The sequence below is a fragment of the Podarcis bocagei genome (assembly GCF_964188305.1).
Source record: "Podarcis bocagei genome assembly, chromosome: 4".
Lineage (NCBI taxonomy): Eukaryota > Metazoa > Chordata > Lepidosauria > Squamata > Lacertidae > Podarcis > Podarcis bocagei.
The window spans coordinates 6,289,174-6,317,045 of NC_138128.1; the positions used below are offsets into that span (position 1 = coordinate 6,289,174).

The window sequence follows — 27,872 nt, forward strand, 5'->3', positions numbered from 1 at the left end:
TAAGATTCTTATTTCATAGAATCATAGAGTCCTAGAGTTGGAATAGACTACAGGGGCCATTGAGCCCAGCCTCTTGCCAGACAAGAAGACGCCATTAAATGCTGTCCTGATATATGGCTGTCAAACATTTGTTTAGAAACCTTCAAATGAAGGATATCTTTCAATGTTGATGTGAAACTCAAGATCCTTGACATATGTTTAAGATAAAAATTTAAGATTAACCATTTGTTTTAGAAGGCAATAGGGCAGGAAGGGCAAGAGGTGAGCTGGTAATTAAGATTCCTTGTTGAGACACATGTAAGATATATTACTACTTATTTGTCATTTATAGATGTAACAATATATAGCTGTTTGTCCTCCATATAAGGACAGGAGGATGTGGGTGTATCTTTTAGGATTGGATATAGCAATCAGCCAATAGGAAATCCAACCAGGCTGATTGGACAGAGGCAGCCCAAGGAGGAGCAAAGGGGGCTGGATTAAGGGAATATAAGGGCTGGCCATAATGGCAGGAGCCAGGCCAGAGCTTGGTAACCATATACCACTGTGCCTCTCATTTATTTGTCTGACAAATAAATTATTATTTTAATTTGTCTGTTGCTGCGTTGAATATTTCATTCCAGCTAAGCGTTAACCACAAGCAGGGTGCTACAATTGGATCTCTGCTGTTGCTTTGAGATGAAGTACAACGTGTCCTTGCTTCAGGGGAGTCTTGGCCCAGCTATGAAGAGCTGCATTCCTGCCAGACACGGAAGGAGGCTTTTGGCTGCTTGCCGCTTGGAACTGTGAGTAACCAGTTTTATTTACTGAGGCTGATAAACCTCAAGGAGCAGGTCTTAGTTGCCCAAAGCCTGCTTAAAGTTTTACGGCTTGCTACCTAGAAGGAGCTGAAGAGCTGTTAATTGGAGCCAAGATGGATTCCAAACAGGGAGTTGGGTTGTTGTCTTGCCCACAGATGGCAATTTTGCGAGCTGGGTCCTAAAAATGGAGGCCGTGCTTGTGAGTCAGAGAATATAGGATGTTATTCAGAACGCCATTCCTGCAGCACCTGGGAGGCTCTGGAATGATCGCGACACGCAAGCTAAAGCTGCAATAATTTTCTGTGTATCAGAATTGATCCACATTCAGGATCAGGCCCACGCACGTGATACGTGGGAAACATTACGTCGCATTCATAGTCTATTAAACACTAAAAGCTTTCGTAAACTTTGTTTAATTTAACATGATTGATTCATATAATAATGATTACAGTGTATGACTGTAGTGCGTGCCTTGGCAGTTGCAAAGTCACATAAGATGCCAGAAAACCTGTTTGTCTTTTACAACAATATATATAAGCAGGAAAAAGAGAGACAGGTGCTGTTGTCTCTGAGGAAGGCAAAAAGCCTTTAGAGAGAGTTGAACCCAATCAGGCATCGTAGGAAGAAACAAGGTGAAAGAGACGGCAAGAGAAGGATGGAGATACGGGCACTTTTGATTGCTCTCCTGGTGGCTCTTCTGATTCTGAACTACCTGAAACAGCTCTGGTCAACTAGGCACTATCCTCCTGGACCTCTCCAGCTTCCTCTCATTGGAAGTATATGGCGGGTTGGGTTGAAGCTTTGTGAAGATACTTTCATTATGGTACGTATTTCTTACTATAACATTGTCTAATGTGAACAATTGTTTCATTTATTTTCCCCAACCATTTTGATATTTAAGCTTAAACAGTAGCATCAATTTCAGATAGGTTAAAATGGTAAATGCAATGGCCACAATCAAAAACAAAAGTGTTCATTTGAACTAGAAACTACTTCAAAGAACAACTCAAGGACTAGAAAATTACAAATTGTTCTAAACAGTGCTATTTTTTTTGGGGGGGGGGAATTGTGCTGGAACTCACCATGAATGCCTCCCTTGCTCTCTTATAATGGCAGGGGTGCACACCTGAGCAGTGCCAGGACTGAGTTCTGGCAAGTTTTGACTGAAAAAAACCCTACTTCTAAAGGCATCTCTGCAGTTAATACTATTCTCTAGTAGGATTGTTATATTTTAAAGAGCAAAACAGAAGAAGCATTTGCTGACTTCTACTTTCTTGCACTGTTCTAAGTTTGGGGTGGTATGCAATAATATAAATTCTGTACAGCAGAAAATGTTAGTCATTCATCTCATTAAAACGTATGTTTACATGTTGTTACTACAGCAGGTTGTTAGTATGCATACCAATCAATAAGCTACTTGATTTTATTAGCCCTATTCTTAGCTGTTTAAATCACTGATCATTTATTTATTTTAATTGCCTTGGTTTAAACCCATCCTGAGAGAGACAGATATTCCAGTTAGATACTGCAGCAACCAATACTGGTACAGAACAAACAAGTTCTTCTTCTTTCTTCTTCTTTGGTGATCACTAGTAGCCAGTAAGATTGACTTCCATGAAACACAATCTTAACAGTGAGTCCGTAAGTGACTGTGGAGGCAAATTCTGGATCCACACGTCCTTCCACTGTGGGGACATAGGTTTCTGGGCGGGAGTTGATCATGGTGAGGGTTTGCCAAGTGTGTCTTTCTCTTAGCTCATTTCTCCTTTCTGTCCTGAGTTCGAATGTCTTCAAAGCCCATGACACCTTTGGTAAAGGCTGTTCTCCAATTGGAGCGCTCACAGGCTAGTGTTTCCCAATTGTCAGGGTTTATACTACTTTTTAAAGATTTGCCTTGAGAGAGAGTCTTTAAACCTCTTTTGTTGACTGTCAGCATTACACTTTCAATTTTTAAGTTGGAATACAGTTGTTGCTTTGGAAGATGCTAATCAGGCTTCTACACATGATCAGTCCAACGAAGTTGATGTTCAAGAATCATTGCTCCGACACGTGATCTTTGTTTCAACCAGTACACTGGCATTAGTTTGCCTGTCTTTCCAAGTGATGCGTAAAAATTTTCAGAGACACTGTTAATGGGAACTTTCAAGGAGTTGGAGATGGCGTTTGTAAGTGGTCCATGTTTCACAAGCATACAGTAAGGTTGGTAGTACAATAGCTTTGTAAACAAGCATTTAGGTTTCCCCAGTCCTCAAACACTCTGCACTTCAATCAGGAGAAAGCTGCACTCTCAGAGCTCAGGCGATGCTGGATTTTGGCATCAACGTCGGCTCTTGTGGAAAGATAACTGCCCAGGTAGGAGAAGTGATCAACATTTTCCAACATCACACCATTGAGTTGGATTTGTGGCACTGCAGAGGGGTTGTTTTGTGCTTGTTGGTGCAGCAACCGCTGTCCTAGTTCTGGGGAAAGGCGAGGTCTGGAATGCTTCTAATGATGTGTCAGCCAGTGTCAGCTGGTGACAGCCAGCTTTGTTGTTTTTAATTTTGTTACTAGCTGTCCACAGCTGTCCCAGATTGGGAGATACTGCAAGCTCATCTCTAATTTGTTTTTGCGGAATGTGTGAGAGGAGGAATTTGTGATTGTCTTGTAATCAGATACCTAACTCTTTATGAAACTCTCAATGGAGCAATGTTAAATGTGTCTTGGTGGCACTGTAATAATAGTAGCATCTTCATAAAGTTTTCTTTTAGTGTGTAACACACCATAAATTTTAAATCTCTGATCCATAATTGTTCCCAGGCATCCATTTGTATGGTATGCCCAAAATCTTTTGCCCATTTAATCATAACTTCTTTCACTTCTTCATCTTTTACTTCCCAAATAAGTCTATACATTTTAGATAACACTTTGCTTCTGCTTTGTATTAATTCTTTTTCCAGCCTCAAAGTTTCTGTTGCAAACCCATTTTTCTTTTTTTCTTTTTCAGATGATCTTTATTAAATTTTTAGTTACATACTGTACATACACATACATTCTATTTCACATTTATTCTTGCTCTCCTGAGCTGACTTCCTTCCTTCCTTCTTCTGGCTTTTTTATGTCCTCTTTGAGTTTTCGCATTGTCTTTTCCCCATTCTTTTTGATATGTTTCATCCCCCTGAGGTTGAATTTTTACTATTAATTCGGCTATTTCTGCATACTCCATAACCTTGTACTGCCATTCTTCTATTGTAGGCAATTTTTGCTGTTTCCATACCTGAGCCAGCAGTAACCTCGCCGCCGTTGTTCTGTATAAGAACAGTTTCTGGTCATTCTTGTCAATGTCTTCTCCCACCATTCCCGACAGGAATGACACTGTTTTTTTCAAAAACGTATACCTAAAAATCTTCTTTAATTCGTTATATATATTTTCCCAATACGTTTTCACTATGTCACAAGTCCACCACATGTGGAAGAAACTGCCTTCTTTCACCCCACACTTCCAACAATTTTTATTTCCTGTTTTATACATCTTTGACAATTTAATTGGCGTGAGGTACCATCTGTACATAATTTTTAACAGATTTTCTTTTAACAACGTACATGCTATAAATTTTAGGCTGGTCTTCCATAATTTTATCCACTTTTCATACTCAATGTTGTGGCCTACATCTATTGCCCACTTAATCATGACACTTTTGATTTCTTCATCTTTTGTGTGCCATTCTAATAAATACTCATAGACCTTAGACAGTGCTTTTTTTGTTATTTTGTAGTACTACAGTTTCTAATATTGATTTTGTTTGTTCAAACCCTCTTGTTTTCTTATCCTTTGAGAAGATATCACCCATTTGATGGTACTCCATCCAATTTTGCAGTTTATCTTTCAATTCCTCATATGGTTTGATCTTAATTACATTGTTCTCTTCCAATAACATGTCTCTATAGGTCAACCATTTTCCTTTCATATTTAGTCTTTTCAGTGAAAAAGCCTCTTGGGGTGACAGCCACCATGGCGTCTTTCTTTCGAACCACTCTTTATATCTTTTCCAGACTTCAAATAGTGGTCTTTTTATGATGTGATTTAAAAAGTCCCAATGTACTCTGACCTTGTCATATCAAAGGTATGCGTGCCACCCATATCTGTTTCCGAAACCTTCCAGTTCTAATATATCCGTATTTTCCAAACTAAGCCACTCTTTTAACCATATTATAGATGCAGCTTCGTAATATATTTTGAGGTCCGGTAGTGAAAAGCCTCTTTCTTTTTTGTCCATTAAAAGTTTGAATTTTATTCTAGGGTTTTCCCCTTGCCATACAAACCTGGAGATCAGTTTTTGCCACTCATTGAATTGGCCTTGTCCTGTTATAATTGGAATGGTTTGAAATAGCATTTTTGGTAGGACATTCATCTTAATAGCTGCTATCCTTCCACAGAAGGATAGCTTCAGTCTGTCCCATATTTCCAATTTCTTTTTTACTTCTTTCCATATTGTTTTATAATTATCCTTGAATAGGTTTGTATTTTTCGGGGAGAGCCAAACACCCAAATATTTTATTTTCTTTACTGTTTTTATTTCTGTTTTGCTTTGTAGTTGGTCTAGTTGTTCCTCATTCATGTTCTTTACCATCATTTTTGATTTACGTGTTACGTGTCTTTCTTGTAAGCAAGTTATGTCTGTTTTTTTTTAATAACTCATATTCAATTTTATTTCTTTTGGCTTTATTGTTCATGCCATTAACATTCCATGATATAACTTTAATTGCCATTTGGATTTATTTATTTAAATACAATTTTATTTTATTGTTTACATTTAAATATCTCCCTCTTCTCCCTCTTGTTCTTGTTTATCCTCTTCACTTTCCTGATCCCCTCCCTCCCTCTTTGTGAATTCTATTCAAAGGGTTGAAAGTCACTCATTAATGCCGGTAGGGAATTCTGAAAAGAGCTTCACAATATTGTTTTTGTTAGCAAAGCCTCCTCCATGTATTTGACATTCTTGTTGAGGTAAAGCTTTCCAGAAGAATGTGTAGCCTCCTTTTTCTTCCTTCAGTTGTCCCTCACCTGCTCTTTGAGTTTCTTGAAGCGCTGCAATATCAATGTTAAAACATCGCAACTCTCTTGCAAGAAAAGGAAAGGAAAGGGGAAAGGGGAAAGGGGAAAGGAAAGCTGGGGGGAGGGGAAAAATCTGCAGAGAGGAGATGCACACTTGGCCAGAAACTGCAGAGGTGAGGAAGGCTGAAGTTCATGTTGAAATAATCATCTGCTTACTTTGAACCTAATATCTCTCTCCTCCCTTATGACCCAAACGGTAGATGGCAAAGCAATATGGAAACATTTATACCTTATGGGGCGGACCACTAGCTGTGGTAGTACTGTCTGGATATGAAGCAGTGAAAGAAGCACTCATTGACCGCTCTGAAGAATTCTCTGAGAGATTAGAGACGGCTTTTCTTAATGATATAATAAAAGGAAGGGGTAAGTAGTCAAGAACGTGAAGTCCTACTGCTATTTCCCCAGGTAAAACATTTAAAGAGGGTATCTGGAAAAAGAGAACAAAGGATCTCTCTTAATGTTGCAATCAACAGAAAATGGGTTGTATCCAATTTTAGCTCTACTCACAATAGACCCATTACAGTTAATGGACACAGCTAACTTAGGTCTTAGGTTTGACCAAACTGCAGGAGGCAGTGGAAGACAGAAGTGCCTGGCGTGCTCTGGCCCATGGGGTCACTAAGAGTTGGACACGACTAAACGACTAAACAACAACAACCTAGGTCTGTTAATTTCAATGGGTCTACTCTGAGTACAACTTAGCAGGCTCAAGTGAGCTCTAATAGTAACAAGTGGTGGTGTTTTTGTTTAGTCATTTAGTCGTGTCTGACTCTTCATGACCCCATGGACTAGAGCATTGTACTTAACAGTTGGAAGGAGCTGTCGAAGGACAGTAACAGAAGCATCCTTTTGCTTTGTTCTTCCCACCACCTTGCTGTTTTCTTCTCACTGCCTGAATGCAAACTTGTCCTGCAATCTGCTGAACCCCAAACTGACAAATGCCTAAAAGTCTCACATTGGAGTGAAAATTCAACTGCCTGCTCCAAACAGAGAGCAAATTGTACTTCATTGTAAACCAGCACCAATGAAGAAGAAGAAGAAGAAGAAGAAGAAGAGGAGTTTTGGATTTGATATCCTGCCTTTCACTCCCTTTAAGGAGTCTCAAAGCGGCTAACATTCTCCTTTCCCTTCCTCCCCCACAACAAACACTCTGTGAGGTGAGTGGGGCTGAGAGACTTCAAAGAAGTGTGACTGGCCCAAGGTCACCCAACAGCTGCATGTGGAGGAGCGGAGACGCGAACCCGGTTCCCCAGATTACGAGACTACCGCTCTTAACCATTACACCACACTGGCTCTTATGACCTTGAGCCTTAGACATAACAATAGGTGCATTGACCCTGAACCAAGTATTTCAATTAGCTGTTGCTGAATGTGCAAATTACTGATGGGAACTTCCATTTGTGCTGTGCTTTGTAGGCAAAGGTTCAGGATTTGTTGAGATGCTATTCCAGGCTGTATCAACAGACGTATAGTATCTAGATCAAGGGAAATAATAGTACCTCTCTTTTCTGCTGTGATCAGATCCCCCCTGGAATACTGTGTCCAGTTCTGGGCGCCACTATTTAAGAAGGATGTTGAGAAGCTGGAATGTGTGCAGAGGAGGGCAACTAGGATGATCAACGGTCTAGATACCAAGCCTTATGAGCAATGGTTGAAGGAGCTGGGTATGTTTAGCCTGGAAAAGAAGAGACTAAGAAGAGATATCTAAAGGTCTGTCACTTGGAAGATGGAGCAAGCTCGTTTTCTCCTGCTTTGGAATGTAGAACTTGAACCAATGGCTTCAAGTTACAAGATTCTGACTAAACATATGGAAAAACTTTCTGACAGTAAGAGCTGTTTGACTGTGGAACAGTCTGCCTCTGGAGGTTGTGGACTCTCCTTCCTTGGAGGTTTTTAAGCAGAGTATCTTGGATGCTTTAGCTGAGATTCCTGCATTGCAGGGGGTTGAACTAGATGACCCTTGGGTCCCTTCCAACTCTAAGATTATATTATTCTATGATTCTATGATCAATCAGCAGAATTGGCACTACTACAGGTGCCACATAATAAGTGTTCCGTATTTGTAAGAACTTGGAAGTTTAGTGCATCAGGGCCCACAGTTTGGAACTCCCTGCCTGTTGAGATTAGGTAGGCCCTTTATTCTTTTTGGTGTATAAAAAACATCCTTGCTTAGACATGCCTACCTAGATGCTTAGAAAGTTGAGGCAAATTTAATCTGTTTTAGTATTTTAGCTTTTGCATATTTTAAAGTAGGGTTGGAATTTTTTCTGGATTTGATTGCCTAATCTTTTTGTGAACCACTTAGAAGCTTTTTACTATAAAGCAGTGTATGAAATAAATAAATACATACGCAAAAGCTATAAAGAGCTAAGTGCAAGGTAAGACATTTGTTGTTGTTTAGTCGTTTAATCGTGTCCGAGTCTTCATGACCCCCTGGACCAGAGCACGCCAGGCACTCCTGTCTTCCACTGCCTCCCGCAGTTTGGTCAGACTCATGTTTGTAGCTTCAAGAACACTGTCCAACCATCTCGTCCTTTGTCGTCCCCTTCTCCTTGTGCCCTCCATTGTTCCCAACATCAGGGTCTTTTACAGGGAGTCTTCTCTTCTCATGAGGTGGCCAAAGTATTAGAGCCTTAGCTTCAGGATCTTCCCTGCCAGTGAGCACTCAGGGCTAATTTCCTTAAGAATGGATGCATTTGATCTTCTTGCAGTCTATGGGACTCTCAAGAGTCTCCTTCAGCACCATAATTCAAAAGCATCATTTATAATAATAATAATAATAAATTTTATTTATATCCCGCCCTCCCCAGCCGAAGCCGGGCTCAGGGCGGCTAACAACAATAAAACAGTACAAAAGTACAACATAAACAACATTCTAAAATCATTCATTATAAAAATTAATTAATTCAAGCCACTGGCAACCATTGGGCCAGAGCTCTGCGAAGATTGCCGAGGGAGGGAGTCAGGCTGTGCCCTGGCCAAAGGCCTGGTGGAACAGCTCTGTCTTGCAGGCCCTGCGGAAAGATGTCAAGTCCCGCAAGGCCCTGGTCTCTTGTGACAGAGCGTTCCACCAGATCGGAGCCACAGCCGAAAAAGCCCTGGCTCTAGTTGAGGCCAGCCTAACCTCTCTGAGGCCTGGGACCTTCAAGATGTTTTTATTTGAAGACCGTAGGTTTCTCTGTGGGGCATACCAGGAGAGGCGGTCCCGTAGGTACGAGGGTCCTAGGCCATATAGGGCTTTAAAGGTTAAAACCAGCACCTTAAACCTGATCCTGTACTCCACCGGGAGCCAGTGCAGCTGGTATAGCACCGGGTGAATGTGATCTCGCAGCGAAGACCTCGTAAGGAGTCTCGCTGCAGCATTCTGCACCCGCTGGAGTTTCTGGGTCAGTCTCAAGGGCAGCCCCACGTAGAGCGAGTTACAATAATCCAGTCTGGAGGTGACCGTCGCGTGGATCACAGTGGCTAGGTCAGGGCGAGAGAGGTAAGGAGCCAACTGCTTAGCTTGGCGGAGATGGAAAAATGCCGCCTTTGTTATAGCTGCAATCTGCGCCTCCATGGAAAGGGAGGTGTCGAAGATTACACCCAAACTCTTAACGGACGGTGCTGGCACTAATTGCGCCCCCGCAAGAGATGGGAGTTGCCCCCCCAATCCCATATCGCCCCGTCCCAGCCACAGGACCTCTGTCTTCGAAGGATTTAGCTTCAACCGGCTCCCACGTAACCATCCAGCCACAGCTTCCAAACATCTGGTCAGTGTGTCTGGGGCCGAGTCAGGATGGCCATCCATCAACAGATAGAGTTGGGTGTCATCGGCATACTGATGACAACCCAGCCCAAAACTCCGAACAAGCTGGGCGAGGGGGCGCATAAAGATGTTGAAAAGCATCGGGGAGAGTATCGCACCCTGAGGTACTCCACACACCAAGGAGTGGCGCGATGACAATTCCCCCCCAAGCGCCACCCTCTGTCCCCGACCAGAGAGAAACGAGCGCAGCCATTGAAGGACTGTGCCCTGGATCCCCACGTCGGCAAGGCGGTGGTCCAGAAGTTCGTGATCGACCATGTCGAAAGCTGCTGATAGATCTAGAAGAATCAGCAGCCCCGACCCGCCTCGATCCAGCTGTCTACGAAGGTCATCTGTTAGGGCGACCAGAGCCGTCTCGGTCCCATGACCAGCGCGGAAGCCGGACTGGAATGGATCCAGAGCCGATTTCTTCGGCGATCAACCTTCTTGATGGTCCAGCTCTCACTTCCATACATCACTACTGGGAAAACCATGGCTTTAACTATACAGACCTTTGGTAAGACATAGATTGAACCATAGGAGCCAACTCCTAGGGACTGAGAGGGCTTCCGTCTCACAAATAAAATATTAGAGGGGGCTGCCCCCCAAGTTGATGGGCATTGACATTCAAATGGTGTGTGTGCACCATGTCATGTGATGGATTATGTGGGATAGGTCTTACCTGGGCCCCCACAATATTCTGTTCAAGTTGGCACTCCTGTATCGAACAAGTGACATGTTCCTTAAACCTAACTATGTTGAATAAAACACAAGTGTGGTGGACCCAACAGAAATAAGCTGCAGTTTAAGTTTTTCTGCAGAAAGTATCACTGTATTAAATACCAATTCCCTCCCCCCAGCCCAAAATTATAATTTGTTGTTGTTGTTTAGTAGTTTAGTTGTGTCTGACTCTTTGTGACCCCATGAACCAGAGCACGCCAGACACTCCTGTCTTCCACTGCCTCCCGCAGTTTGGTCAGACTCATGTTGGTAGCTTCAAGAACACTGTCCAATGATCTCGTCCTCTGTCGTCCCCTCCTCCTTGTGTCCTCCATCTTTCCCAACATCAGGGTCTTTTCCAGGGAGTCTTCTCTTCTTATGAGGTGGCCAAAGTATTGGAGCCTCAGCTTCATGAACTGTCCTTCCAGTGAGCACTCAGGGCTGATTTCCTTAAGAATGGATAGGTTTGATCTTCTTGCAGTCCATGGGACTCTCAAGAGTCTCCTCCAGCGCCACAATTCAAAAGCATCATAATTTGTAGAACTGTCCAAAGATGACCCAGAAGCTGTTGGCAGACAAACGCCAGCTCCCTCAGTCAGTAAAGCAAGATGAGCGCACAACCCCAGAGTCGTCCACGATTGGACCTAATGGTCAGGGGTACTGTCAGGGCTGCTTCCAGATCCTAGCTCACAGAGGATCACGCTAGCCAGCGTTCACTTTATAAAAGTCTTTATTGAGTTACAGTTTCCCATTTCAAACTGCCGCATGCAGCCCTACGTCTTATCAGCTAGACCGGCGAAGCTCCATCTGAGTCCCCGCCTCCTGTACACCAACTTAATAACCTCGCCTTACTCCACCTTTTCCGCCTTGCCCTCCTTCTCTGGTTCCCTCTGCCCCCCGTGGTTTCTTCCTTCCTGGACTCTTCTGACGCTGACCCCCCGGACCCTTCTGTCTCCTTGCGGCGGGCTTTAGGACCTGGCTCCCTTTCCGGGCTGCTTACTCTGCCGCCTTCCTGTGCATTTGAACTTGGCGCGCGCGCCCAACCTCCCACTTTCCGCTTGACCATTCCTTCGCTCCCCGATGGAGGTGTGGCCACTCCTGACTCATGCCCTCCCCCCTGCGGCGAGCCGCCGGATCCCGATACCTGGCGCCCTTCCTCCCCACTGCGCTCTGTTGGGGACTTTGGCCCCGATTTCCAACTGCTGCTCTCTGAACCCCCTTTTGTCCCTTTTTCCTGGGGTGTCCCCTTAATCTCCCCCCTCGCTCTGGCCACTGGCGCTCCCTTCTGTGAATCTTCCGATTCACTGGAAAGACTCGGAGATCTCAGGTTGTCGTCATCGCTCATCTTTCCTTCGGACTCCTCCCCCTCGCTCTCTGTTTCCTCCCTTGCCCTCGCCTCTGCTCCTGAACCCCTGACAGGTACCTTTACCTGTACTGTAAATTGCCGGAACTTCTGGAACCATCTGATTTGTCTTCTGTTGTTTTACAAACTAAAACAGCCAAGACATTGGGGTGAATCACTTGTGAGTGTCTGAGTGCTCAAATAGGTTCTCTCAGGCACTGTATTCATTTCATTTTCATTCCATAAATTTTATATAAAGCTTGGCTGAAAAAAGAAACTCAGAGTTGTTGTACAAAGCATGCAGTGCCGGCCTATATTGTAGAGATGTCCATGTAACACACAGATGTCACCTTTGCTTCAGAGAGACAGAGTAGCTCTTGAGTGCTAAACATAGATTCTTCTGGTTTAGCGGTTTAATTTTTAACATCAGTTTATGTAAGTAATAATTTCTCACTGATTTTCCATAGGTATTATATTTTCAAATGGTCACACCTGGAGGCAACAGAGACGCTTTGGTGTGGTTACTATGCGGAAGCTGGGGCTGGGGAAGAAAGGCATGGAGCACCAAATAGCAGAGGAGGCCCATCAGCTCGTGGAGGTTTTTGCACGTTCAAAGGGTATGTGATGCTAAGTGATGGTGCTGAGCTGGCATATATTCCAGTCTGAAGAAATCTTTGTGTACTACTGCTGTACATTTTGGAAAGGAATGTTGATAGTTTTGCTTAAATCTAACATAAATATGTTCTCAGTATTAACAGGAGCGGCTGAACTAACATTAGTATAATTTTATTTTGCAGGACAACCACTTGACCCCACCTTTCACATCACTAATTCAGTCTCCAATGTGATATGCGCTGTGGCTTTTGGGCACCGATTTGCTGTTGAAGATGAACAGTTTCAGAAACTGATAGAAGCCATTAATTATTTACTAAAATTTCTGTTTACCCCCGCTCATATTGTGAGTAGTCATTTTCATTTCTACTGATCCAGACAGGTCTCCCAGAGACTTTAAGTCCCCCTATCAGCATTCTGGAATCCATTATGCTAGAGGTTAGAGTGTTGGCCTCAGACAACTGAGACCAGGGTTTAGAACTAGTCATAGGCCATTTACTAGCTCGCAGTTTAATCTATTTCTCAAGATTATTGTGCAGATTAAAAGATGTGAAGCAACTATGTACACCACCTGGAACTCTTTGGAGGAAAGATGAGATGAAAATGGAACAATGACATACAGGTCATCTAGAGCCCATCTAAATGCAGAAAGAGGATGAGGCCAAAATATCTTCACAGTATGGGCATTCCATAGTTTTGGTACCATTATGGAAAATTGAATGTGTCTACTGTCTGGTACAATGTGTCTACTGTCTGAGAAGGATGTTCTTCTCATTATAGGGGATTAGAAAGCTAAACTAGGGAGTCAAGAGTTAAAAGGAACAACAGGCAAGTTTGGCCTTGGAGTTCAAAACGAAGCAGGGCAAAGGCTAATAGAGTTCTGTCAAGAGAACAAGCTGGTCATCACAAACACTCTTTTCCAACAACAAAATGATTTATTGCTCAGATAACAGTCCAGCTGCAGCAGGCCTCTGCTTTGCAGCACGCATTCCAAAGGCATTCCAAAGGCATTCCAAAGCTCTGAGCAAAACAGCAGAGTCTAGCAGCGGTCAGAAAATAAGCCTTCTGCAGCCTTCTGCCTTCTGTGCTTCGGTGTGCATAAATCAGGCTCTCACGCAGAGTTACTAAAACTAAAAGCACTTTAATACAGCAAAATTATCCACGGTCATGGAACATCGCGCAAGCGTGTCTGTTCCGGACAAAAGCGAAAGCAGAATAGAACAAAGAACTGAGACTCTCGGAAGTGACGCAGAGTCTCTCCGCCCCACAGTAGGCAGGACGCACACTCTGAGCTGTTTAACCCTGTAAGCTCAGGTTCTCCTCACACTCTACACATGGACATCACCAGATGGGCAGCATCAAAATCAGATTGATTATATTCTCTGCAGCCAAAGATGGAGAAGCTCTATATAGTCAGCCAAAACAAGACCTGGAGCTGACTGTGGCTCAGATCATCAGCTTCTTATAGCAAAATTCAAGCTTAAACTGAAGAAAGTAGGAAAAACCACGGGGCCAGTAAGATACAATCTAAATCAAATCCCTTATGAATACACAGTGGAAGTGAGAATCAGGTTTAAGTATTTAGATTTGGTGGACAGTGTGCCTGAAGAATTATGAATGGAGGCTCGTAACATTATACAGGAGGCAGCAATGAAAAAAATCCCAATGAAAAGGAAATGCAAGAAAGCAAAGTGGCTGTCCAATGAGGCCTTACAAATAGTGGGGGAGAGAAGGCAAGCAAGCAAGGTTATGCTCAAAATTCTACAAGGCAGGCTAAAGCAGTTTGTGGACCGAGAACTCCAAGAAGTACAAGCTGGATTTCAAAGGGACCAAAATTTCAAAGAGACCAAATTGCAAACATGCACTGGATTATGGAGAAAGCCAGAGAGTTCCAGAATGGCATCTACTTCTGCCTAATTGACTACGCAAAAGCCTTTGACTGTGTGGACCACAGCAAACTATGGCAAGTTCTTAAAGAAATGGGAGTGCCTGATCACCTCATCTGTCTCCTGAGAAATCTCTATGTGGGACAAGAAGCTACAGCTAAAACTGGTTATGGAACAACTGATTGGTTCCATAAGGAAAGGAGTACGACAAGGCTGTATATTGTCTTCCTGCTTATTTAACTTATATGCAGAATTCATCATGTGAAAGGCTGGGCTGGATGAATCCCAAACCGGAATTAAGATTGCAGGAAGAAATATCAACAACCACAGATATGCAGATGAAACAACTTTGATGGCAGAAAGTGAGGAGGAATTAAAGAACCTCTTAATGAGGGTGAAAGAGGAGAGTGCAAAATATGGTCTAAAGCTCAACATCAAAAAAATGAAGTTCATGGCCACTGGGCCCATCACCTCCTGGCAAACAGAAGGTGAAGAAATGGAGGCAGTGACAGATTTTACCTTTTGGGGCTCCATGATCACGGCAGATGGCGACAGCAGTCATGAAATTAAAAGATGCCTGCTTCTTGGGAGAAAAGTGATGATAAACCTAGATAACATCTCAAAAAGCAGTGACATCACCTTGCCAACAAAGATCCGTATAGTTAAAGCTGTGGTTTTCCCAGTAGTGATGTATGGAAGTGAGAGCTGGACAACAAAGAAGGCTGATTGCCAGAGAATTGATGCTTTTGAATTGTGGTGCTGGAGGAGACTCTTGAGAGTCCCATGGACTGCAAAAAGACCAAACCTATCCATTCTAAAGGAAATCAACCCTGAGTACTCACTGGAAGGACAGATCCTGAAACTGAGGCTACAATACTTTGGTCACCTCATGAGAAGAGAAGACTCTCTGGAAAAAACTCTGATGTTGGGTAAGATTGAGGGCACAAGGGGATGACGGAGGATGAGATGGTTGGACAGTGTTATAGAAGCTACCAACATGAAACTGACAAAACTGTGGGTGGCACTAGAAGACAGGAGTGCCTGGCGTGCTCTGGTCCGGGGGTCACGAAGAGTCAGACATGACTAAACGAATAAACAACAACTGTCTGATCACTGTATCTAATGGCAACTGTACATAGGACTCAGGGGCTCAGATACCTTCACATGGGAGAAATCAGTTCTTATGGTATTCTGGCTGTGGACCAGGTGTGGGGAACGTCTGGCCCCCCAGATGTTGCTCATCTACAATTGGTCATCTTTGGCCTTTGGCTATGCTGGCTGGTTCTGATGGGATTGTGGTTCAGTAACATATAGATGGCCAAGGTTTCCCTCACCTGCTCTAGACTGTTAAGATATTCAAATGTCAACATGTTAAAGTTTAAATTGATTTACCCCACCAAGGGTGAAAAGGGAACTAGAAAAAAAAGGTATCCTGGCTGTTGGCTCTTAAGGTCATAGAATCATAGAATTTTAAGGTTGGAAGGGACCCCAAGGGTTGTCTAGTCCAACCCCCTGCAATGCAGGAATCTCAGATAAAGCATCTATGACAGATGGCCATCCAACCTCTGCCTAAATACCTCCAACGAAGGAGGGTCCGTATCTTCCACCCCCATTCCTGGGGATCAAATTGATTTGAATGGTTATAGTAAAACATGCAGGAAACTATGATATGTAATATGTACCACGGAAGGAGAAGAAGGGCAGTCATTAAATGTTTCAAAGTTTGTAACACGTTTAATTTGATATGTAGAAAAATGAACTCCTATCTATATCTATATATCTATACCTATATCTATACATACATACATATACACACACACGTATGCACATACATACATACATACATACATATGTGTGTGTGTGTGTGTGTGTGTGTGTGTGTGTATGTATATGTATGTATGTATTTAAACAATAAGCTATGTATTTGGTTCTTAGCGGGGAGTGAAACTTGAGCAAAATTGAATTTCTCTGCTATCCATATTCTCCATCCCCATTCCTGGTCTGGAATAGTGCAGTTTTAGAATGAAGCCTGAAAGCTGGCAATATATTTCAAACGCTAGTTTTCATACCACTTTTCAGCCAAGCTTAATTATCATAATCCAGTCATTGTGGAATTCTGAAGATGCTGTTGACACCCACCTTCTTCTCCATGAGAGTCAAGCTAATATACTTTCTGTGAGGAATAACCCAGATCATGTTATTTAAGCACTAGCCCACAGGAGTTGATTCATGAACAGTGTGACCAAGCTTCTTCATGGTAATGGCAACGTTTTTGCTATCCTTTACTTTAGCTGTATGAAATATTCCCATGGATTATGAGATATCTCCCAGGGCCCCACAAGAAGGCATTTTCCAGCCTGGATACGGTGATTTCATTTGCAAAGGATGAGATAGAGAAGCATAAGGAGACTTCGTCTCTGCATGAGCCACAGGATTTCATTGATTTCTATCTACTCCAGATGGAGAAAGTAAGTACTGAATACCAGGACTATAAAACAGGAGGGCTTCATTAATCAATGCAGAGTTCAGAGTACATGTGGGGCACACTGTATCAAAATATATCACACCATGCACCCCATAGTTAAATGGTAATGCAATCCTGAAATTACTTACCAGTAGCCACAAATGCTGTATGCTGAGAGTCAAATGCTCTCTGTGTTTCTGTATACATTGCTTGGCTAGATAGCAGCGCTGCAAAATTCAGAGAAATGAGAATTTTGAAGGATGGCTGCATTTTCACTACTGGTATTGCTTCGAAAAGTAAACAACTCTGTATGTGGTTTGCAAAAATTCCTTAACAATACACAACATGCTTATAAGAATATTCTTATAAGATTATAAGCGTGTTATGTATGATCTAGAGTTCCTTTTTGGGCTAACCAGAAGAAGATTCAAGAAACAGAGATTGAAATCCTGGGTATCCCATTGTTGCAGTTCCATCGGGATTGCACCAGAACAAGTATACACACAGAGTCATTCTGATTCACTTATTTCAGGAATATTTGGACGCTTTGAGATACTGAGTTGCGTATGTCATTATTATTTTGACATTGTAGATATTATTTAAGATTCCATGTATTAGAAGGTTTTGAAATGTTGTACATTATTGTTAAGGAATTTTTGCAAATCATATACAGAGTTGTTTAAGTTACAGATAGGTAGCCGTGTTGGTCTGCCATAGTCAAAATAAAAAAAATCCTTCCTGTAGCACCTTAAAGACCAACTAAGTTAGTTCTTGGTATAAGCTTTCGTGTGCATGCACACTTCTTCAGATACACTGAAACAGAAGTTGCCAGATCCTTCTATATAGTGAGAAGGTGGGGAGGGGTATTACTCAGAAGGGTGGTGGGAATGGGAGATTGGCAGATAGCTGGGATGAGCCTGTTGACGACTCTTAACGACTGTAATAGGTCTTACAGGAAAAGGCAAGGGGTGAGAAGGTGAGAAATGGCTTAGTCATGTATAATGAGATAAGAATCCAATGTCTCTGTTCAGACCGGGTCTCTCCATTGTTTTAAGTTTGGTAATGAGTTGCAATTCAGCAGCTTCTCTTTCCAGTCTATTTCTGAAATTCCTTTGTAGTAAAACAGCTACTTTGAGATCTTGTATAGAATGTCCTGGGAGATTGAAGTGTTCTCCTACTGGTTTCTCTGTTTTGTGATTCTTGATGTCAGATTTATGTCCGTTTATTCTTTGGCGTAAGGTTTGGCCTGTTTGTCCAATATATAAACCCTTCCAGATCTAGGACATCGGTGTTTTCTAATAAAAACCAATCTTTCATCCAGCAGAAAGCTGCAGCTTCATAATATAACCTTAAGTCCGGCAGGGCAAATCCCCCTCTTTCTTTTGCATCAGTTAGTATTTTAAATTTTATCCTGGGCTTTTTGCCCTGCCAGACAAACTTAGAAATATCTTTCTGCCACTTTCCAAAACATTCCACCCTGTCCACAATCTGTAGGGTTTGAAACAAAAACAACATCTTTGGCAATACATTCATTTTTACAGCAGCAATTCTACCCAGCAAGGAAAGTTTCAGTCTTGACCAAGTTTCTAAATCCTTTTTGACCTCTAACCAACATTTTTCATAATTATCTTTAAACAAATTCAAATTTTTGGAGGACAAATTAACCCCCAGGTATTTCACTTTTTTAACCACATTTAATTCTGTTTCCTTCTGAAACTCATCTGTTTCTAAAGGTGTCAAGTTTTTCCCCAAAACCTTAGTTTTTTGCTTGTTCAGCTTAAATCCCGCCACCCGACCAAACTCATGAATCAATTCTAAAACTCTTTTTGTACTAGATTCTGGCTCCTGTAATGTTAAAACCAAATCATCTGCAAAAGCTTTCAATTTATATTGTTTCACTCCGACCTGTATTCCTTATACCAACCGGTCCTCCCTAATCATACTCAATAGCACCTCCAGGACTGAGATGAATAAAAGAGGGGATAGGGGGCACCCCTGTCGTGTTCCTTTTTCGATTTTAAACTCTTCTGTCACCACATTGTTCACAATCAATTTAGCTTTTTGCTCTGAATAAATTGCTTCTATACCATTTTCAAACCCCCGTCCCACTCCCATCCCCTCCAAATTTTTCTTCATAAACTTCCAGGAGATGTTGTCGAAGGCCTTCTCCGCATCAATAAAAATTAACACTGCTTTTGTATTGATATTAGTCTGCAACAGTTCCAAAATGTCAATAATGTTCCTAGTGTTATCAAACAAATGTCTGCCTGGGAGAAAGCCTGCCTGGTCCTTATGAATTACTTCATTTAACACTCTTTTAAGTCTGCTTGCCAAAATGTCTGCAAAAATTTTGTAATCCACATTTAGGAGTGAGATGGGACGGTAGTTCTTTAGTTGGGTCTTTTCAGTTTCCAATTTAGGAATCAATGTGATGAAAGCTTCTTTCCACGTTTCCGGTGCCTTCTTCCCCTCCATAATCTGGTTGCAAACCTCCATTAATGGCTGTATCAAGTAATCTTTTAAAGTCTTATAGTACTTGGAGGTAAGTCCATCTGGGCCTGGAGATTTGCCAAGTTGCATATTCTGAATGGCACCCTCAATTTCCTGTTGTGTTATTTGGTAATTCAAGATTGTTCTCTTTTCTTGAGATAGTTTTGGTAATCCATTTACTTTTAAAAATTGGTCTATCTCAGTCACTTCCTGAGGCCCTTGCGTATAAAGTTTTTTGAAATATTTCTGGAAACACTTTCTAATCTCTTCTGGTTTCTGTATATTTCTCCCTTCAACCTCCAGATTGGTAACAAAGTTCAATTTTTGTCTCTTTTTCAACTGCCAAGATAGCAGTTTTCCACATTTATTCGCCGATTCAAATGATCTTTGTTTCATTTGTTTAATTTTCCATTCCACTTTTTGATTTATCAATTTCGCATATTGTGCTTGATGGAATTTAATTTCTCTCAGAACTTCTTTTGATTTTGGATTTAGTCTCAGTTTTTTCTCGCCCTCTCTTATCTTTTCTAATATCTTGTCTTTTTTTCCATTCCAGAGTTTTTTCTTAATCGTATTTTGTTGTATCAGAAACCCTCTCATTACAGCTTTACTTGCGTCCCAGATTGTTCTCTTTTCCACCGAGGTGTTCAAGTTTATTTCAAAATAGTCTTTTAAGGTTTTTTGGGCCTTCTTCACGATCTCCTGATCTCTTAGTAGAGTGTCATTCATCCTCCATCTGAAGGAACCGGTTGGAGTAAGTCTCAATTCCATTTTCAGGGCGTTATGGTCGGAGCAGGTTTTTGGGCAGATTTCCACTTTTTTAGTCTTAGGTGCCAGCCCTCTAGATGTCCATATTTGGTCGATTCTTGTCCATGACAAGTGAGCCTCAGAAAAGAAAGTTCCTTCTTTACCTAGGGGGTTCTTTGTCCTCCAAATGTCAATCAAGTCCATACTGTCAGTCAGTTCAAAAAAAGTTTTAGGTAGTCTGCCATCTTTAGTTAAATTTTGGTTTTGTGACTTATCCATGTAGGTCGAGACCACCCCATTCATATCTCCCATCATAATGATGTTGGTATAGTCCAGATAGTCCAGCATTATCTCCTGCAGCTTCTTATAAAATTCCGATTTCCCCTCATTTGGTGCATAAATTCCTACTATCAGAAACTTTTCTCCTTGTGTTTGTATCTCAATTGCCAAAATTCTTCCTTGCTCATCTTTAAACAAAAATTTCGGTGACAGGTTCTCCTTTGCATAAATCACTACGCCTCTTTTCTTGACTTTGTCTGATGAAATAAATTCTTGGCCTAGTCTTTTGTTGATTAACACTTTCCTATGGAGCCTGGTCACATGCGTTTCCTGCAAGCAAATAATGTCCAATTGTTCTTTTTTCAATATATGAAAAATCCTTCTTCTTTTTTCCGGGGAATTTCCGCCATGTATATTCCAACTAAAAAGCTGCAGAGACATCCTGGATCAATCTAAAAGTCCTATAGGGGGTGTAACTTCCTTTTCGTCCAGACCCGGAGGTGGGACAGGTGTTAAATCAAACGAAGGTATTGGCCCGGCTCCTGCTATTCCTTTCCGAAGGTCCTCTCCGTGGTCGTTCAGAAATTTTTGTTGGTCCTCTGCTGTTCTAATTTTAACTTTTTTTCCTCTGAAAGTAAAAGATAATCCTTGGGGAAACTCCCACCTATAAGGGATTGTGTTGTTTCTCAATAGTCCTGCTAAGTCCTTATATGTAATTCTTAAGTCCAAAAGTTGTTTCGGGATATCTCTGTAGATTTCTGCTTTTTTACCTTGAATCACCAATGCTTTTTTGAAATACAGGCCTAATATTTGGTCTCTTTCTTGCCTAGATCTCAAAATGATCAGGCAATCTCTAGCTCTATCCTTCCTCACCAGTCTTCCCAGTCTGAAAGCGGTGACAATTTTAAAGTCCTTATCTTCTTCTATGCCCCAGAACTTTGATAATTCCGATGTCAAAAAACCAATCAAATCTTCTTGTTCAAGTTCTGGTATGGCTCTTAATCTGAGATTATTTTCCCGATTTTTCAATTCCACCATAGACAGATAGGCCTGCTGTTCATTAATTTGCCTGCACAATGGCCTTACTTCCCTTCTTACTTCCTCGGCCTTTTTATTGGCTTCTTCTGCTTTTTGATTTGCTTCTACAGCCAGTTTCCGATTTTCTGTAGTTGTTGCTTGAAGATTCCCAATTACTTGAGTATTTTGGGAGACTTGCTCAGTCAGTTTATTAATGGTAGTTGTAACTTGATCAAATTTTGTATTTAAGGCTGCCAGCTGATCCAAAATTTGTTTAGAAACTGGATCAATCTCTCCTGAAGCCATATCTTTTGGTGCTGGCACTTGGGCTGGCTGAACAACTTCTCCTTCTTGCAATGTTAAAACAGTAGGGACAGATGATCTACGTGGCTGTACAGTCAATGTTGTTTGTAGCAGTTGCTGTTCTGCTTTCGTTTTGGCTGCCCTAGTTTTCCTTGTGCCACTCATTCCACAGCTGTCTATGCGTCAAGGTCAAATTGTAAATCCCATGGGAAAAATAATCCAGAGTATAAACAACCACTCAGAAGATAGTCCAAATAATATGCAGTTCCCAGAGAATTGTTAGTCCTAAATCCACTAGAGGGAGCTCCCCTGTAGTTCAGAGGAAAAGGAAAACTTTTTCCGCCATTAAACAGCAGTCCCAAAACAAAGAAAATTAAAGAGGTACCTTCAATGTCCCTTTAAGTTGCAGAGCTTTCCCCAAGTAAAACAAAGTTTCAATAATGGTGCAAGTAGCAGTCTCTTATTTGTATCCAACAGCACTCAACAGTAGCACTTTCACATTTAGTTACAGTTTCCGCAATTTGACAGCTCTTATATCCTGGCAGCCCGACGATTTGGTTATTCAACTTTTATAATCCACTAAATAGAGGAAAGGTTTCAATTCAGGTCAGTTCACTCACCAACAGCTTAGTCCTTTTCCCTTCCAAATGAACAAATTCAAACTTGCACGGTTATGACAGCTTCCCTTTATAGTCCTTTTCAAAGCGCTCCCCGCTTGCAAAAGTCTTTGCTTTGATCTTAAGCAGAATCGGAAGGCGGACTTCCTGTTTTCACCTCCCGTTTTCAGCCGAATTTGAGAATTTTTGTCCCAAATAAATCCTTATATTCCTTACTCACGAGTGTAGAATTTTAGAGTCTGATGTTCCAGGAAGAAAGGACAGCGCTCATCAGCAGCAGCCGCGCGGCTTCGCTTCCGCAGAAAGAGCGATGAACTCACAGCACCGCTCCCCCTTCCACGTTCCGGAGCCCCTTACGAGGTTCCTTCGCCGTTTCTGGGGTCGCTCCTGGTGCCCGCCGAGTCCCACGGCCACGGGCTCACTCTGCCCGTGGTTTTTCTTGATGGGTCATCGCTGTGCCGCAGCGCACGACCCTTTTCCGCGGAGCCCCTCTTCAGAGACCGAAGAGGACCGCCATTGCTGTTTCGCGCCGCCTCCGAAAGTCCCGGATTTTTTTTTTTTTTGACAGAGTTGTTTAGTTTGTGATTTATCTCTCTGTATTCATTGGGCATGGTGTTATTTCAAAAAGTACAAATTAAGCAATAATAATTTTAATAACTTTATTATTTATACCCCACCCATCTGGCTGGGTTTCCCCAGCCACTCTGCTTTTAAATGTGACCTGAATCATATCTGACCCACATTCCTAAATGGTACATAGTTGCATTCTGAAGAGAAATAATGCACACTTTTAGAGCCTTGTGACAATAATCTACAACAGAACCTCTCAAATTTTCATGTTGATGACACACTTTTTAGATATGCATCATTTTACGACAGAGTAATTCAGTTTTACTAGCAAACCGGAGGTTAAACGAACCCCTTTCCAACCCTAGGAGGAACTCAGGGAGCATTCACACGACACAACTACACGCTGTAGTTGACACACTAACATGTTGTGACACACAGTTTGGAAAGCACTGATCTACTCAATGAAAGAGACTCAAATATATTCAAATGCTCACAGGGCAAAAAGTTGGCAAAAGAAGCTAAAGTAAGTGATGGAGAACAGACTATAAGGCATATAAATGACATGTCACCTTTCTTATTTTCAGCACCAGAACAGGAATGATCCAGAGTCTACGTTTAATGAAGACAACCTGGCCCAATGCATTTTTGACTTCTTTGTAGCAGGGACAGAAACAACCGCCATTTCTCTGAAATGGGCACTTCTCCTCCTGGCAAATCATCCAGATATCCAAGGTGAGAGAGGGAGACGTGTGCAATGGGAGCCAAAAGACAAGAGCATATTGAAATAAGCTAAATGTTTTTGACTTACATCTCATGGAAGATCATTCTTCTTCACAAATGTTTCCTTATACAGATTCTGGAACTTATGATCAAACTTAACAGTGTGGTAGAAGTAAAAAACTAATTTGCCCTGAACACCCCATGCCCATAGAATACTTCCAGTCTATGATTACTGGGACAATAAGAGATGGAGGGTCTCAATTTATAATTAAATTCATAGGAGAGGGTAAGGGACAAGAATGTGCCCCTGTTGTTAGACTAAAGTGAATTCATCAAAGTTTTTCTGAAGGAGAGAAGAGTGGCTTTGCAAATAGAGGGAAGACAATTTGAAGACTGGGATGGTCAAAGGAAGGGAGAGAAAGAGATGAATGTTTTTGCCGGTGATGTCATGGTGAATCCAGAAATCCAGGCTCCCTTCATGACAACCCCCAAGCCATTCCCCTTCTAAAACTCTGCAACCAAAATGAAATGTTGACCAATGCACAGATTATGACTTAATGAAGTCATGTTTTTTCTTACTCCCTGCCCTTCCGCTTTGCTTAACATCCAGCTTGGAAGAATTCTGGTAGACCTGCTCAATCCCTTGTGACATTTTGGTTGGCCATGATATCTTTCCAAATATAAGTAGCAGCTGAGATTAGGGAATTTCCCAACTTTCCAGACCTAGGAGCTCACCTTTAGCTGAAAAATGTTTTTGGAGGAGCACTCCTTAATTTTTTACCAGATATTTATATGGTGGCAGTGCTGGTGTTGCAACCCACTTTAGGTCGGGAAAAATCCTGGTAGTGCAGCCACCTTGACCCACCAGTGGAAGTAGCAGTTAGAATGTCAAACTAGGATTGAGAAAACCCAGGTTCAAATTCTAATACAGCTATGAAACCCTCTAGGTGGCCTTAGACTAGTCCGTATTTTTCAGATTAACCTATTGTCCCAGGTTACTAATGAGGTTTAAAAAGAGTGGAAGAACCATGTATATTGCATTGAAGTCCTTGGAGGAAAATATGGGCTATAAATGCAATAAATAATATAATAATATAAATGAGATATAAACTGGGATTCATTCATATATCTTCTTAGAATAATTTCATGGTAAATAAATATCCTGGAAAAAAATGTTCTTGTCAAAATAAACAATACATTTCCATCATTTTCTTCAGATAAAGTTCACAAGGAGATAAAAAATGTTATAGGTTCTTCTCATTCAATGTGCTACCAAGATAAGAAGAAACTGCCCTACACCAATGCTGTGATTCATGAAATGCAGCGCTTTAAATATGCCTTTATAAGTGGAATTCCCAGGCAAACGGCAAAGGATGTGAAGACACATGGTTCTCTTATTCCCAAGGTAACAGCTGCATTCTTGTAGATCAAGAGCATATAGGGCTGGATCATAAGTGGCGTAAACCTCACTTATGAGCTGCTGAAGCACATGTTCTGGCTCGTAATAGGGCCTACAATGTGGTGGCAAGGGCAGAGGTTTTATCCTACTTTGCTGCCTCCATTACATCCTCGGGGAACCATTGAGCAGAGTTATTCTGTGTCATCCAGAGGTTAGTAACCTGTGACTGGCGAGGTGGATCTCCTGAACACATGGTGACTAGCTGTAACTAGATAGCTAAACATTTCAAGGATAAAGTTGTTTGGCTCTGCAGCAATTTAGATGCTGCTATTGAGACTGTGCCAGCTGAGGTGTCCTACAAATTGTCCAGCCCAGTATTGTGGAATCAATTCCAATTAATAATCTCAGGGTTGTGGGTTTGAGCCCCATGTTGGGCAAAAAATTCCTGCATTGACCCTTGTTGCCCCTTTCAACTCTACAACTCTACAATTCTATGATTATTATTCTATTACAGTGGCACCTTGGTTTAAGAACAGCTTAGTTTATGAACAACTTGGATTAAGAATGCTGGGTGGGGTGACTGGATCGATCAGAGGTGTGGTAGTGTGATGGAGTGGTGCCTGTTGCACGTAAAGAGGCGGTGGTGTTCCACTTCTCAAAAATCCCACTCTAGACCCAATGGAGTGTAACAACTATAGACGGGCTGCCAACAAACCTTTCTTTTTCGCTCTATAACACGCTCCCAACCATAACATGCACATACTTTTTAGAGGAGGAAAACAAGGAAAAAAAATTCTAAACGAAACAGTGGATGTATGATTTTTGTGGTTCATGCTGTGGCCACAGACATGTGATCTTACGGTGAGTTTGGGGTAGCCCAATGCAAAAATCCTGAGGATCCATGTGGATCCGTGCTTTGTAACCACGTTTTTGCACCACTGCGGCCCCAGGCAACAGTGGGTGCGTGATTTTTTTGGGTGCAAGCTGTAGCCATGGACATGCTATGTGATCTGATGGTGAATTTGGGGTGACCCAGTGAAAAAATCCTGAGGATCCATGTGGATCCGTGCTTTGTAACCATGTTTTAAGTGGGGAGGGAAGGAAAAGCACTCAAGGGACAAGGAACATGCGTGGGGTGGGTGGAGAAGGATGCTGTTAATAATGCAGAAGAGGGGTATAAGATGAGAAGGCTCTTATAAGAGGAGTGGGGAGGAGAGAGAGACAGAAAGCCTGCTTGAAAAAACGTTGCTGTTATTTAGCAAGTGGGGAGGAGAGAGAGACAGAGAGCCCGCTTGAAAAATCTTTGCTGTTATTTAGCGAGTGGGGAGGAGAGAGGGACAGAGAGCCTGCTTGCTTTAAAGGAGCCAACCGGACAGGAACCGCTTACACGAGTGTAAGCGGCTCCTCTCCTCTCCCGCTTTGCTCCTTTAAAGAAGCAGGTTCTCTGTCTCTCTCTCCTCCTCACTCAGCGGCTCTTTTCCTGCTTTGCTGTTTCAAAGCGAGCCACGGAGGAGGGAAGGAAGGGGAACCATGGATCCTCTGCTCACGACTGCAGCAGATCCCCCCCGCCACCTGTAGGCATTCGCTCCATAACACGCACAGACATTTCCCCTTACTTTCTAGGAGGAAAAAAGTGAGTGTTATGGTGCGAAAAATACGGTAAATTCAAATATTTATATGCTTAAAATACTGCAATTTTGTGTTTCCTCTAATAATGTTGGTACTTGACCAGGAGGAAATACACAAACAGTGATACTGAGTTCAGAAGAAGTTTTAGAACTGAATCAGCCTTGGTCGCCCTAATGGATGGTTGTTATTGGCCAGAGGTCTCAGTCTGGATGTTGGGCTTTCCTTTGAAAAGAGGGGTGGGGAGAAGGAGGCCATTCTTCTCCTGGCTATACAGGTAGGTTTTAATAGGGAGAAAAGCTGAGGATGAATCTGGCCACTGGTAAATGACTTCCCTCCCTTGGCATATTGAGGGACATTTCAGAAATGTGTTGATCTTAGTGTATTCAATGACAATGGTTTCTTCTTTACAGACGACTGGTATCTTTCCTGACCTGCGCTCTGTTCTCCTTGATCCCACACGATGGGAGACACCTGCAGAGTTCAACCCAAATCATTTCTTGGACAAGGATGGACAATTTGTGAACAGAGAAGAATACCTGCCATTTGGTGCAGGTAAATGCAGAAGACCAAGCTATGTTTTGATGTGTAGACATGCATATTGGGCTACTCACAGGAAATGACATCATAATCAGCACATGCAAGAGAAAGTAGACAGCACTCTTGCAGGAGCAGTGGCCCTGCGACTCACCAGAACAGGAATTAGAAAGGAAGTGGCAACTTTGGGGAAGCTCTGGGTCGGTGATGGTGACTCTGCAGATGCACATACACTTTCAGGGTCTTCACCACCACCAACCTGAAGCATCTCAGACTTTGCCACCACCCTGCCCTATCCCTCCTTTGAGCTCTAAAGGAGACAGGAGTCCTGATTATTTCCTTGACCCAACTCCTTCCAACTCTACGATTCTATGAACCTACGACTAGTAGTTGGGCTTGGTTTTACAAAATATTATGTGGAGTATTTCAAAGTTATAAAATAATGATATCTGGAGACAGTGCAATTTTTCTAGAAAAGGAGGTGCTGGAACTCACTGTGAACCTCCCTCGTTCTCTTAGAATGGCAGTGATGCCTATCCGAGAGATGCTGGAACTGAGATCCAGTGAGTTCCGGCTGAACCCCCCCCCCCCGACTGGAAAGTAAGTTATTACTCAGTTGCTGATTTTCCCATGTCTCCTCTTCAGGGTCTCGCATATGTTTGGGAATGCAGCTGGCAAAGATCGAAATCTTCATCTTCCTGACCAGCCTGCTGAGAACATTCAACTTCCGCCTGCCAGAAGGCGTGAAAGAACTTAATCAAGACCCTGTACCAAGGGTTGCAATGAACCCTCATCCTTATAAAATCTGTGCTATTCCCCACTGCAGGACATAATAAAACAGGGACTGGCACATTTCTCTCT

The 27,872-nt window shown here is 42.3% G+C and overlaps 1 protein-coding gene across 1 annotated transcript; it reads left to right on the forward strand.

Moving 5' to 3' along the window:
• Nucleotides 1-673: 673 nt before the first annotated feature.
• LOC308584974 (cytochrome P450 2J2-like) lies at nt 674-27,861 on the forward strand. The gene is made up of 9 exons (XM_081190387.1): nt 674-1,623; nt 6,096-6,258; nt 12,212-12,361; nt 12,542-12,702; nt 16,534-16,710; nt 23,314-23,461; nt 24,667-24,854; nt 26,888-27,029; nt 27,657-27,861. The coding sequence occupies exons 1-9, from the start codon at nt 1,456-1,458 to the stop codon at nt 27,842-27,844; spliced, it is 1,485 nt and encodes a 494-aa protein (XP_081046513.1). The 5' UTR covers nt 674-1,455; the 3' UTR covers nt 27,845-27,861.
• Nucleotides 27,862-27,872: the final 11 nt, after the last annotated feature.

Excerpts from the sequence above, each read along its gene's own strand:
- LOC308584974 (XM_081190387.1), top strand. The coding sequence starts at position 1,456 with ATGGAGATACGGGCACTTTTGATTGCTCTCCTGGTGGCTCTTCTGATT. Across the intron at positions 24,855-26,887 it reads ATGGTTCTCTTATTCCCAAG|ACGACTGGTATCTTTCCTGA; the intron begins GTAACAGCTGCA and ends TCTTCTTTACAG. Across the intron at positions 27,030-27,656 it reads ATACCTGCCATTTGGTGCAG|GGTCTCGCATATGTTTGGGA; the intron begins GTAAATGCAGAA and ends TCTCCTCTTCAG.